The following is a 14416-nucleotide window of genomic DNA, read 5'->3' as shown; positions in this document are numbered from 1 at the left end:
ATAAGAGTTTCTACGACCCAAAATCGCAGGCTTTGACAATAAACAAATCTGTCTCACACAGGAAAGTCTATCAAAGGATCAATCTGTCTCCCAGAGAAAAATCCTAAAGTTTTTGTTCCGTATTTTGATAATAATCAAGGTGAACAGGAACCAATTGATAATATGGTCTTATATTCCCGAAGAACAGCTTAGATAAATCAATCACCTCACAACAATCTTAATCGTATGGTAGCGAAACAAGATGTTGCGGAATCACAAGCAATGAGACGAAGATGTTTGTGAGTACTTTTTATATCTTTCGTATCGGAGATATCAATCTCAAGTCAATTAATCTGATTGTACTCGTACGATAGAAGTTGCAAGATCAGATCACACAACTACGATAAAAGTAGTGTCGGTCTGGCTTCACAATCCCAATGAAGTCTTTAAGTCGTTAACCTGGTTTTAGAAGAAAAAAACCAAAGGTTAAAGGAGAACCGACTCTAGTATACAAACTAGTATCACACGTGAGGTGTGGGGATTAGTTTTGTACAATACTAGATGTCTCCTTTATATAGTCTTTCAAATCCGGGTTTGCAATCAATGTTAGCTTAGTAACAAAGCATTCAATATTCATCGTTAGATGAAAACCTGATTTAGATTCAAGCTAATATTTCTCAACCGTTAGATCGAAAACTTAGCTTGTTACACACACTTGAAAATGCACGCTTCTAGGTTTGTTAACCGTACCCAAATGTATGCACTTGTTGGTTCAACAATAGTTAACCAAAAGGTTAGCCATATGAGCATTTCATATCAACCATGTTCTTCTTCACCATAACTAGTTCAAATGAACTAGTTAGAGAGTTTTTCAATTGCAAGGCAATCTTATGTACTACACAAGACACAATTGAAGCAAAGATGATTTGATTCAGTTTAATCGGTTCATGAACTTTTATAGCCACGGTTTGCAAACTACATTCCTTAGTCTTTTTAAGTTTAAGTTCAGAAATCATCTTCAGATATATAACCTTCTTAAGTTCGCACACTAGGTTCGCGGAATTAAGCAACCGGGCAGAGTTTACAAACTCCAGCAGAAAATCTAGGCAAAGACTTTCCGCCGGTTCGCGAACTGGGTTCGCGGACTAGTACTCACGCAACAAGTTTGTCAACTCTAGTAGAATTTCTCGGTATGAGAAGTTCGGCAGTTCGCGGACTGAGTTCGCGTACTTGGCAACAAGCCATTCTTCCGGTTTCTCTTGATCAACAAAGTTCGCAAACTTTGGTTGGTTATGTAATTTAAACTCTCATTCCAACCATTGAAACATTCTTAGAGGATGTTATGTAGTTGTTACACCATTTCTCGTCAAAGCAATTTTCAAAGTGATTGAAACATATCATGGCTTTCGTCACTAGGTAAAGATAAACATGGTCGAAGCGAAACGCTTACCAACACATATTTCGAGATATAGATAAGCGAGGTATACTCGGCTCGAAATACCAAATGTGTATAATCTAAGTCTATATATAGCATACGACTTTTTGTCTCAAGAAGTAGGAGATAGAGTAGATAGAATTTTGAGTGACAGATAAGTTCAAGTTTTCACATACCTTTTTGTCGAGAAGTTCCACCGGTTCCTTGAGTAGTTCTTCTTCTTGTATGATGAATCGCCATGAAGTCCTTGAGCTCAACTACACTTTTTATCCTAGTCCGAGACTTAGCTATAGTAGACTAGAAATCAAGACTTATAGTTTTGATCACTAACATTGACAAACATGCTTGAGATAGCAACGCATGTGAGTTCGACCGAGCAATGCTCTAACAATTGCTCCTATTTCATGGTCAAATCTACGATTCCATGAGATGGTAATAAAATTATCATTTTATTATTCCGAATCCACGGTCAAATCCACAGCTGATTCTATGAATTGATAATAGATAAATACTCACCTTTATTACTTAGTTTCATGAATCATTCTCCATTGAATTTCATAAATTAGTAATAAAAACTCAACGATCGGGCAGCTGGACCATCACTGAGTAAGCCCCATAAAATGGTGCAAGTGTACTCGACAATTATGCACGACCGAGCACCCAAATGCACGAACGAGCATTTGAAAATATGGATAAATGAGGAATCCTACACAAAACAGGAGAAAAACAATAATAATAAAATAATAAGAGGCGCTCATGGGTCGGGCCCACCGGCTAGCCGGTCGTGCCCTAGCCGTGGCCGGTCCCATGCCTCTCCCATTATTTTCTCTTATTTTGTTATTTTCATGAGTTCATGAAGACTCCTACATTCTTGCAATTTTCCTTGTTTGAGCAAAACTCACGGTTTCTCCATATTTTCATGGTTTCATGAGAAATAATAATATAAAATAGGGAAAGGTGTTGCGGGACCGACAACCTAGCCAGCCGACCATGCCCAAACTGTGGCCGGTCCCACACCTTGCAATCTCTAGTCTTCTATAATTATTATTTCCCTAATCTCATGAAACTCCTCCGTTTCAACAAAACTCACGGTTTCTCCATAGTTTCACGGTTTCATAAAAAATAATATTATAAAATAGAGAAAGGTGTCATGGGTCCGAGAAATTTGGCCGGCCGGCCATGCCCTAGCCATGGTCGGTCCCACACCTTGAAATCCCTATTCTTTCATAAATATTATTTCCCTCATCTAATGAAACTCCTCAATTTGAGCAAAAATCATGGTTTCTTCATATTTTCTCAAATATTTCTCAAATCATGAAAAAACCAAAAGCCAACATGGTCACACGACCGGCTAGCCTCTCACGACAATATTAAATGTTAAAATACTCTTATTTTAATATTTACAAAATATTTATCAATTGAGCATACATGCTCATTCCAGCAAAATCAAGAATTTCAGTTAAGATCAAACTCTTCTAAAAATCCAACATGTTGCTCAAACGCACACCAGAAAATACTGAAACTCTCAGGATTGAGATACGATCATTGTGGTGACACGGGCATGCTCCCTTGACCGACCAAGGGCGGCTCTAAGGCTTGCAACAAGCCGGTCCCACACGTTTTCATAATTTTGACCTAATTTGCGTAATCACACATACTGGGTCCAAACTCTTTTCAACCTACCTGGAGTTTGCACAAACGACCATTAGCTGGTCCCACGACCACCAAGGGCCGGTCTCATGCCCTCTTGGTCGGTCCCTTACTTTTCAATAATTAGGTTTTATCACCTAATGCTCAATCGAGCAGTATTTCAATAAATGATGAAACCGGCATTTAATCATCATTCTTTCACCAACTGGCCAATGAAGGACCCTGGTGAACGCTCACTCGAGCACATGGGTGCGACATGGACGTCCATCATCCCATGCGCTCGCCCCTCCATCATTCACGACCAATTTTCAGCAATTCGTCAAGTGATGAACAATTGATCAAAAATTAGGGTTTCGAATAAATGCTCCACGAATCATCATTCTGAGAAGGATTCAAACACTAATGAATTTATGTTGATTCAGCAATCGGCATCTGGATTAATGATATAATATCTGGTAGTCTACCAATATTTTAATTAATATTTTTGGTCACGGCATCCATAAATAATTTGTCGAATTGAGCAATACTTGCTCAATCCGTAAATATTCAGTAAATTATCAGTAATTTGCTAAAATGAGCAATACTCGCTCAGTTGCTCAAACATTGATCCAGCTATCAATATTATCAGCAATCCTTCATCAAATTTACAATTTTTGCCAACACGTGCAATATCAATATCATTCAAAGAACTACACATGTTCAATCCATGAATCACTGAGTATTCATCACTCATGCTCAATTCAACAAACTCTAGACTCTCCGTCTAATCAGTCAACAACTGACTAATTAATACACGTCTGTCATGCAGACTCCACGATTCATGAGACATCAATCACGTCACATTGGGGGATATCAATTAGGGTTTTGGTCTGGCGGCCTACAACACGTGGATTCATCCACAATGAGAAATGTGAGTAAGTCGTGTCAACGGTTGAAGGAGTTAGCAAAGTAGTGGGTGAGTGATCAACCAAGTCTCCGCACGACCTGGAACTGGTTTCACCACGATCTCCCATCTCTCTACTCTTTCACTCAAGAAACCGTCACACTTACATGGATCAAGATGTTTTTACCATTCTGACAATATAAATAAGTCTCTGAATCCATGATTGAGGACAAGAAACAACATTCGTCTACACATAATTTCTCGAGCAATTACTCTCAGAAATTCATCAATCCATCAGAACTTATTCAAAGCTCCAGCAGTTCACCATTATTGCAGAAACCTTCAACACTCCACAATCCTCGATCATCATTGATCCCACACAATTCTCAGCTCCTACAGATCAACCCATCTCCCTCTTTGTGACCGAATTGACTCTGGAACGACCATTGACTTGGTTTAGGCCGGAGTCCTACTGATTGATCTCTCGAATCTAAGCACTCCCTTTGCAGTGCATCTGTGTGAAGTTGAGCAGTTTGCTCGGTTGAGGAGTCTCGACAACACGCTCGTCTCTTCAATTCCCTGAAAAACCAGCAAACCGTTTTTCCCCATCTACACCATGTCACTGATAATATCTTACAGGGCTAGACAAATTTGACTTTCTTATACACTCAACTCATTTTTTCTTGCAGTCCTTCTTTACAGACCGAGAATAGGAAACCAAGTAAAAACCGCCTCTCACAGTTTTTTTTTTATTTTATCTGTGGGTCCAGTCCCCCGGGAGACATGCTGGAATGGGTTTGTGTTTGGCGGTTTTCACATGATTTTTTCAGCTCGGTAGTTTGTCATTCTGTTTTGCGGCTCATTTTGTTGACTTAATATCAGTACATTGTATTGCAGCCACTGAAGAGAATGCGTTGAGACAAGGCTTTGCTTGAAATTCCTAGTACTTCCTAGTAGGCAGTAGCCATGCTTTCCGCTAGTTTGACCGAAACTCAATTTTCCTAAATTTAAATGTCAGCTTCCCCCAGTAAGTTTCTTTTATCAGTTTTTCTTAATTTCTTCTGAAACCCCCCACCCCCACCCCCCATAAACGAAAAAACTAATGGCGATTAACTTCAGAAACGAAGAAACTAATCCACCCTAGAGTTGATATACACTCGAAAAATTCTAGAAATCTTTGATAGTGAGTTCATTTCCCTAGATTTACAGTCGAAGAACTTCAAAATCAGGTTAGGGTTCTTTTACCTTTTCTTTTGCTAGCTTCAATTAGGTCATTTAGGTTTGTTTGAGAAAAATTTTGCGTTCATGAATGTTTTAATATTTAGGGTTATGACGATGTTTATCATTCTTTTGTTTGTGAAATCGACAAACAGTGGTTTGTCAGATCGCCCAATTTATGTTTGTTTGGCCAGATTATTTGCTTCATAGTTCGTAGTACTCGCTAGGTTTGAGATGTTAAGCATTTCTTATTCTTATTTCAGGTAGCAACTGCCACGTAACCACATACCTTTCCCCTTTTCAAGGAATGGCTCGTAGGAAAGTATTTGTGGTAGGAACAACTATTTTAGGTTTACTAAATAGAGAGGGAATTCTTATAGCGGGTGATAGCATGTCTTGGAAACTTAAAGCGAAGCAAGCCAATCCCAGAAATGAGATAAAGGTTCATAGGATTGGGGGTGATCCAGGGTACATTTTATTAGCTATAAGTGGAAGCAATTTCATGACCGATCATGTCCTTGTAACGTTGAGGAACTTGGTAAGTCTTTTGAGAAAAATATTCAATTATGTAGATGTAGTAGTTCGGAGGTGCAGACCATGTTATGCTCTCCTGATTGTAACAGTTGCATTCCATTGGTACCCTTTCCATGGGATGACAACACCAATTTCAATTTTAACGTTTTGTAGGTAAACGAAGAGCATAAGAAGGGTAGGGTGATGACTTCTGGAGGATGTGCGAGGGATATCTACAATTTTCTCAACACCGATCTGAATGAATTGGAGGCGTCAAGCTATAACATGCCTAAAGACGTTGACTATAATACATTCGAATGTGGAGTACTTGTTGCAATGTTCGAGCCAGATTTGCGGAACGTTTGTGTAAGAGCTATTACTATTTCGTATAACCACATTCTGTAGTATATATTTCATTTTAGTTACCTGTACAAAAAGAGTGTGATTGCAATTTCAGGCTGTTCGTAGACCAGGCCTATACTTAGCGAGTGCGGAAGATTGGGACAAGATTAATGAATTTGAAATCGACGGAGCAGGTTATGAGAAGGCTTTTGACGCGATTTCCCCAAGTTATGCTTATGATAAGGAGATGGAAGATGCGATTGTTCAAGTGGAAGAAGGAATGCTTGCCGCTTCCAAGTCGGGAGGTAGTGGTGGCATTATAACAAGTATGACTGAGCCTTTACTTTTTTATACTTCTATTGAAGTTTATAAAATATTCCTAGGTTATACTTTTATTGAAGTTCATAGAATATTACTAGATTATACTTATATTGAAGTTCGTAATATATTCCCAGAATTTGACTTTATAATTGAATGCAGTCGATTGAATAGACCGGAACAACCTTATTGAAAATGTCTCTAGAAAGCCAATAGAACAATTACAAAGAGAGAGTGATGAACGGGAACAGAAACGAAGAGAAGCAGCCGAGGTGCTTAGAAAGGAAATAGAACAATCACAAAGGGAGAGTGATGAACGGGAACATAAACGAAGGGAAATTGGCACGTCAAATAGAGTAGTGGACGTGCTTAGAAGTGGAGCTCGCAGATCCCAGCTAAGCAAACAAGCAAAGAAACGGAAAAAAGAAATTGGCACGTCAAATAGAGTAGCAAAAAAAACGGAAAGAGACTAATGCTCAACGATCTTCATCTTCCCACAGTTACTTTGTACCAGATGCTAAAGCAGTAACACTCTATGGAGGCAACATTTTGCAAGTTCAACGGGAACCTTAGCATCATATCTGACATCGAAGTCCAACTATATTTTGTTGAATGAGAGTGTAATTTAAGAATTACGAACAGCAATAAAGCTGCAGGAACCTTGTTTTACTTGCCTGTAGTTATATAATTAAAGGTTGGTTTTGATTAGTACCTGATCTTTGCTAGTGATGCATTTAAATGACTATGCCAATTGTAACACTCTATGGAGGCAACATTTTGCAAGTTCAACGGGAACCTTAGCATTATATCTGACATCGAAGTCCAACTATATTTTGTTGAATGAGAGTGTAATTTAAGAATTACGAACAGCAATAAAGCTGCAGGAACTTTGTTTTACTTGCCTATAGTTATATAATTAAAGGTTGGTTTTGATTAGTACCTGATCTTTGCTAGTGATGCATTTAAATGACTATGCTAATTGTAACCGCCTTTCTCTATTAATGTAATTGATGTTTATAAGACCTACCTTGTTTAAAATTACTGCTCAACTTACAGATCACACTTTAATTACTTGTATAATTGTTAAAATTGTAGCGTTATTGAACTTGAGCTTGTGTCAAGTGCACTCCTCAATACATTTTCAGAACTTCACAGGCAAAAATATTTACAGCAAGCTTCAGGTAGGTACGCCAATACCTTGTCTGTGCCATTGCAAAGTTGCAACTGTTGTTTTCTTGTTTGAACATATGGATCGGATTTTCCTGTTCTCCAGGTTTAGTCGCACCTAATCGCTGACCTCAGTTTGGGAACTAATCTACTGAATTTGAAGTTTGCTGTGATAAAACTCACGTCAGTCTGCAGAAATCTGGTTCCAGGTGGTATTAAGTAAAGCTCAGGACGGTTTCAATATCCTGGAATCAGTAATTTCTCTATGAAATGATTATGAAACTATTCTGCAATGACTGCCACAGTGCCAGTAAGTTTATTATAAAGTTAGTTGAAAGCAAACTTATAATACAAGAAGGCAATGGTTTCAGCAATATTCAGAGCAAAGTTCGCTCTTATAAAGATTAATCAATATCCATATTTGCTCTTCTTTTTACTTTATTCAAGTGTGCATTCCCTTTACCACTCTTCTTCACTTTGTTTCCTTCAGAACTTCCCAGAGGATGGTGAATACATGGAACACCATTTCTCTTATTTTCTCACACTTCAATCCCAGGAGAATCAAGGTCTGTCACATTGCAGCTTTCATCATCTTCAATTGGATTAGTTCTGTCAGTCTCCAGTTTTGGGTAACCCCTTTCAGTGATCCATACCATGACTCCTGACAACAAATTCTGTGCACCTTGTTCATTTGATTAGGTGCCACCACCTTCCACATTATAATTCCTTCGTTTTGTCCATATATTCTCAAAATGTTCTGCAGCAAGAGCTCGAGTATTTCTGTGAGAAATCCTATCTAGCACCTGATCCCTTTCCCTACCAGATTGTTGTTGTTAGATCCCTCCGTTGTGACCAGTTTGAGAATCTGATGGCAGCAAACTCCATGAACTTGACAATCTAGGATAAACCGAGAGAAAGTAGTGGTCCTGATTGTCGATCTGGAGTTCTCATGCTTAAGCTGCACAAGTTCATCTCCACTGATTAAATGATCTTGTAATCTTACGAACTGACAAGAGGAAGTCCTTGATGCCTCATTTGGCTTGTAATGTGATACCTCCTGTGTTGTACGAGAAGTTCATTAAGAAACCTGCCATGCAATATGAAGAAAACTGGGTAAGGAAACATGAACATAAAGGTAATGGCAAGTATATATATATAATACACTAGGATTACGCATGTTCATGACAGGGCGCATCACTGCACAAGAAAGCAGCTCCTTGACAAAATAAAGGAAGAAACAACAATGCAGATCTTCATGTCTGAAGGTGGTGCAAGTATGAGCCCTTACATCAAACGTTGTAAATCCTGCCAACATATAAACTAGAAGAGCATGATTGACCATGGCTTGTTCTTGTAGGTCTCTGATATCTTCTCATGTCAGTGTTAAATGATAGGTCGAGGAGGAGCGAAACTAAGGAGGCAGCAGCCCAGCCCCAGACTGAGAAGCTGGTAACTGAAATAGAAAACTAAGGATTTCATGAACTTCATGGCCAAAGAGCAACCTTTGAACACAACAACGAAACCTGTTAAGGACCAATGGAAAATGCTCGGGTATAGATTAACAAGCAAAGAAAAAATCAGAGTAAGAGCTTTCTACATGCCAAGACCAAAAAAAAAGGGGAAAAAATCTCGAAACTTACTCAATGACCTCACAATAGCCTCAGAATTGAGTTTACAGTGTTTTCTGCTTGTTTCAAATTCAGACTGAAGTTCATCTTTCTTATCAAAAACTGCAGTGAAATGGTATTAGTCTTAAACAATCGTTAATGCATCTGTTTTCATACTTATCGTCAAAACAATTGAGGAAGTGTCATTTGCTGGTTCATCTATTCAACACAAAAAAAATGACAATTGTAAGATAAAGTGAACAAGTAACCCTGCAAATCTCAAATGCACATATTCGTATCCCAGATGCAAAAATTCATACTTACAGTTAGCAATAGCATGCTCTCTATACTCTTCATGTTTTGATCAATATTACTACCATTTTTCACCCTTACATACAAAACAAGCAAGAAAGTATCGGTTCTCTAATCTACTTAAAAAATAAAAAATGTATGATGATCATTAGATAAGAAATAACTAACAAACTAAAACATATTATGAACCTCTTTAGAAGCAATGCAGCGGCCGGTAAGTGAAACTTACTAGTGATTAACAACCAACACTGTATATCCCAAACGCACAAATTCGGACACACAATAGGCATGTTTCTAAAACTCAATATATTACTCATTTACAAGCATGACTCCATTTGAAAGGGCAGAAATAATCTAAGCCTACAAATACTGTAAAAGCATAAACTAGGTACAAGATGTGGCTTCCAGCCTGGAAAGAGCCGTCACTACCCAAAGTGGTTAGTCACATAATGCAACCCAAACCCCAAAAGGAAAAGATAGAAAAAGAAAAATCCGTCACTGCGCAAAGTGGAAGATTCGTCACTGCCCAAAGTGCAGGAGAACAGTGAAAAAAGCACCGACTCTGCTGGTTGCTGATCTTGTCTGTGAGTCAAGATATGAAACCCCCATGGTCCTAGCCAAAACACTGCTCCCTTCGCTACAGGTTATTCACTACCAGGTCCCAACTAAGTGAAGTTTTGGTATGTGATTTATCCAATAGATACAGTAGTTGATGTCCAGTGCAATATTAAGGCTTTGATCTTCTGCAACAACACTAGCATTCATAGCTAAGGCAATTACTAGTAGCTTAATACTGACTAACAGATTTCAAAATACAACTTTGAAAGACATGCAACTTTAAATTTCATGTCTAGGTTTAGAGAAACAAACAATAAACCTAAGAAATCGTCGCAAAGTTCCTGCCTAAAGTTGATTAACAAAGTTCCTGCCTAAAGTTGACAAGGTCTGCTTCTTCGAACAGAGATAAGGCTCTCGAAGAAAGTTGTAATCCTTGATGTTGCAGATGAAAAATATGGAACTGAGGTGGGAATACCACTGATATCAATCTTACTGGCACCCATCTTCTTCCAATTGTACGAATGATGAGTAGCATCACATATCTTGCCGTCCAAAACAGTGGAGGTTACGACCATCTGGTCTGTTCCTAAAACTGGATGAAAAGAACCACGCCAACGCTGAACTCCGTCCAATGTGAAAGGAAGCTCCAAGGGAACTTCAGTCCAAGTACCACTTGCATTCTCTTTGACGCAATCATCACCAGATAACCATAGCTTGGGAGCAGAACCTTTCTTTTGAACTCTTACTAGTAAAGCTAACCGTCCATCCAATACTAATAATTTTACAGAACGAAAAATGACAAAATCGCCATCTCCAGGCCCATCAAAGATGAAATTGGGAACTTCGATCGCTCTGAATTTCTCACTTCCGACATCAAAAGCCACTATGAATTTAGGCTCATCATTATCATCAGGTTTACTTGACGTAAGCATGTGAGTAGTATAATATATAGAACCATTAAGATAAACAGAAGATCCATAATAATGTATCCCATATGGAGGTATCTCATCAATCTTCCTCCATTTGTTGTCTCCTACTGTCAAGACTTCGCAGACTTCAAAATCAGGTTGATAAGACTTCCATATACCGAGCACTTTATGTTTTTGAGTGGCTGGATCGTATCCCAATTTACAGTCCGCCAATGGGATACTTAACCCTGAGTAGCCACGCTCTTCTTCTCGTATTTTACTTAACAATTTTGACTTAATCCATGGCGTTTCTTCTCGAGTACTGAGGTTGGATATACGAACACCAGGGGTGATTTCTTGGCCAAAGAAACGGATCAAACCATTTACAGGTTCCAAAATTCTGTCATATAATGTATCATCAACGTCTTTTATGGTGTTCACGACCGCTGCTGATATTATTCCACTTCTGCCTTCAAATGACAAATCAGCTGTCATGAAAATATCTTTAACATCCATCCGACATGCCATAAAGAGACCAGGTCGTGCTTTTGACCTGTTAAGGTGTAATTCACGAAAGGATGAATCTTCTTGAATTAAAATGAACCAGTGCTTGCAAACACACTCGAACCGCATGAGCGACTTCACCAGTAATCTGCTCAAAATCTCACGTATTGCGATTTCTTTGTCATCATCATTAAGATTCAAAATACTAGTGCTACTTTCACTGGTAGTGTCACACCAATCATTACCTCTACGCTTTTTCTTCTTCTTCCTAGTCTCTTCCTTCGTTTGCTTTCTTATCCTACCACGGGGTTTCAATCCAAACATAAAAGCACTGTTGGGGATAAAACTAAATTCAGCAGGGATTACAACTGCTTTCACTGTCCTGCTTGGACATGGTCTTTGTAGTCGACGACGGGAACGGCGGCTATGACCAATTAGTAAAGAACCCTGCCAGATTTACAGTAAAAGAAAACAAACTAAATAACCAAACACAACCTAATTGCAAAAATAGATATAATTTTAATGTTATCCGAGATTTTTCAGCTCAACAGATCTTAGAACATAGTAAATATAACTTAGCCTAATTTTTCAGCTCACTAAATCCTTAATCTCAAAATAAAAACTAAGAGGTGAGAGAATACATACCAATCCAAGTGGGGACAGAAACACCACTTTTGTTCTTCTACTTCGATCAAATACAGAGAGATACGCAAGTAAAGCTCTGGCTAGGGACTAGGGTTTCGATTTCGAAGTGGAATAAGAATTTCAGTAGAAGAAGGTCGAATAAAATTGAGGAGACGGACATTTAAAAATCTCTTGGACCTCCATCTTCTTTCTGGAATATACCTCTTCAAGTCCTTTTTAGGACCATACTTAAAGTTAACCAGGCGGTCGACTTAAGCAACCACGAGCAACGGTGCAGTTAGCCGCACAACTCAACAAATGAGGTTCCATTTTATTTTACACTTTTGTTGCAGGGAGGGGGTTTTGGGTTAAGGGAGTGGAAAATCCGGGACCAACACACTGATTTAAAAAACCTAGCGTTTTTAGGGGCCATCCCAAAGGATTTAGGGGCCATCAATTTATACCCAGCCAAAGACTCTAGTTAAGGGGTATCCTATATGATATTGAAGTTACATAAATGCCCTTATGGTAAAACTGTATAAAAACCAAATCAAAAACAATTCTACTCATTTCAACTCTTCTTCTTCCAGTTTCCTATTATCTTCCGATTGTGGAAGAAAAAAAAAATTTCCACTCCAAAGTCAAATGGCCCCAATTAGGTAAGAATCTATCATTTTTGGGGTTTATTTCGCTTTAATTCGATGAATCGAGAAAAAATAACTCTTAGGGTTTTCGGTTATTTATCCAGATTCAGACGATATTCATGCTCCTTTAATTCTGAATGTAGTCGTGTTCTTCATTTCTCAAGAACATCGACAGTATTCGGGAGAAATATTTGATGGTTATCGGCTGAATATTGTTGGTCATATCTTCCTGGATATAAACTGGTAATAATCGGTAGTTTAATGAATTTTTTGGCTCCCGAATATATTTAAGTAGACACACAGTATTCGGAAGTACACTCACTACCGAATATATATATATATATATATATATATATATATATATATATATATATATATATATATATATATATATATATATATATAGAAAAATCTCAAAATTTCTGATATAGGAAAAATCCCATTTTGGGGCCAGTATTTATTCGGAAGACAATATAATGTTATATACTTCCGATTATTTCAATTTCAAAATTTGAAAAGTATAAGTTTTTCCCAAATTCTGATTTTTGGGCCATCGTATATTCGGGACTTTACAAAACAATTATCCTCCGAATATAGCAAGTTCAAAACAAACCACGCCTTGGCTCTAGGTGGTTCCAAGGGCCAATATAGAATGTTAGACAGCCCATATTCGGAAGTTTGGGTAACTAATTATCCTTCCGATTATGTTAATTTCAAAATTTGAAAAGTATAAGTTTTCCCAAATTCTGATTTTTGGGCCATCGTACATTCGGGACTTTACAAAACAATTATCCTCCGAATATAGCAAGTTCAAAACAAACCACGCCTTGGCTCTAGGTGGTTCCAAGGGCCAATATAGAATGTTAGACAGCCCATATTCGGAAGTTTGGGTAACTAATTATCCTTCCGATTATTTCAATTTCAAAATTTGAAAAGTATAAGTTTTCCCAAATTCTGATTTTTGGGCCATCGTACATTCGGGACTTTACAAAACAATTATCCTCCGAATATAGCAAGTTCAAAACAAACCACGCCTTGGCTCTAGGTGGTTCCAAGGGCCAATATAGAATGTTAGACAGCCCATATTCGGAAGTTTGGGTAACTAATTATCCGATTATTTCAATTTCAAAATTTGAAAAGTATAAGTTTTTCCCAAATTCTGATTTTTGGGCCATCGTACATTCGGGACTTTACAAAACAATTATCCTCCGAATATAGCAAGTTCAAAACAAACCACGCCTTGGCTCTAGGTGGTTCCAAGGGCCAATATATAATGTTAGACAGCCCATATTCGGAAGTTTGGGTAACTAATTATACTTCCGATTATTTCAATTTCAAAATTTGAAAAGTATAAGTTTTTCTCAAATTCTGATTTTTGGGCCATCGTACATTCGGGACTTTACAAAACAATTATCCTCCGAATATAGTCGTTTTAGAAAACCACTTGGCTCTAGGGTTCTAAGAATTAAGTTTGCCACCGAATGTCTTATTCGGAGGGAATACGTGTATCGTTAACAACCGATTGTAGTGCACCAATGATACGAAACCTCAACGGCCATATTTTCAGAAACCTCAACGGCCATATTTTCAAAAATTAGATCCGTTGGAACTCTAATCTATATAAGGAGGGTAACCCCTCTCAGTTATTATTGAGTAACAAATCTGAATGAAAAACCTTTTCAATGGCAAGTCCATCATCAATCGACAACATACTTCGAAGATGCAAGCGAACAACTACATCAATTGCAGCAAGG

General features: G+C 38.0%; 2 protein-coding genes across 7 annotated transcripts; one reads left to right on the top strand and one right to left on the bottom strand.

Annotated features, from left to right (window-relative positions):
* Nucleotides 1–5007: 5007 nt before the first annotated feature.
* On the top strand, nucleotides 5008–7127 carry LOC113303816. The gene is made up of 5 exons (XM_026552904.1): nucleotides 5008–5176; nucleotides 5429–5703; nucleotides 5853–6044; nucleotides 6136–6346; nucleotides 6501–7127. The coding sequence occupies exons 2-5, from the start codon at nucleotides 5473–5475 to the stop codon at nucleotides 6506–6508; spliced, it is 642 nt and encodes a 213-aa protein (XP_026408689.1). The 5' UTR covers nucleotides 5008–5176; nucleotides 5429–5472; the 3' UTR covers nucleotides 6509–7127.
* A 647-nt stretch (nucleotides 7128–7774) lies between these two features.
* On the bottom strand, nucleotides 7775–12287 carry LOC113303815 (F-box protein At1g11270-like). Of its 6 annotated transcripts, XM_026552902.1 has the most exons (5): nucleotides 12040–12287; nucleotides 9614–11841; nucleotides 9437–9500; nucleotides 8794–9331; nucleotides 7775–8592 (listed from the first exon to the last, which is right to left on the bottom strand). In XM_026552902.1, exon 2 carries the CDS (start codon nucleotides 11716–11718, stop codon nucleotides 10354–10356), a length of 1365 nt encoding a protein of 454 aa, XP_026408687.1. In that variant the 5' UTR covers nucleotides 11719–11841; nucleotides 12040–12287; the 3' UTR covers nucleotides 7775–8592; nucleotides 8794–9331; nucleotides 9437–9500; nucleotides 9614–10353. The 6 variants fall into 6 exon arrangements, with proteins under 6 accessions (XP_026408687.1, XP_026408684.1, XP_026408686.1 ...); XM_026552899.1 differs by having other exon boundaries at nucleotides 8794–9028; nucleotides 9146–11841; XM_026552901.1 differs by having other exon boundaries at nucleotides 8794–9007; nucleotides 9146–11841.
* Nucleotides 12288–14416: the final 2129 nt, after the last annotated feature.

This window comes from Papaver somniferum, chromosome 8, assembly GCF_003573695.1.
Source record: "Papaver somniferum cultivar HN1 chromosome 8, ASM357369v1, whole genome shotgun sequence".
Lineage (NCBI taxonomy): Eukaryota > Viridiplantae > Streptophyta > Magnoliopsida > Ranunculales > Papaveraceae > Papaver > Papaver somniferum.
The sequence above is the reverse complement of the archived record's forward strand: the minus strand, read 5'-3'. Positions and strand labels throughout refer to the sequence as shown.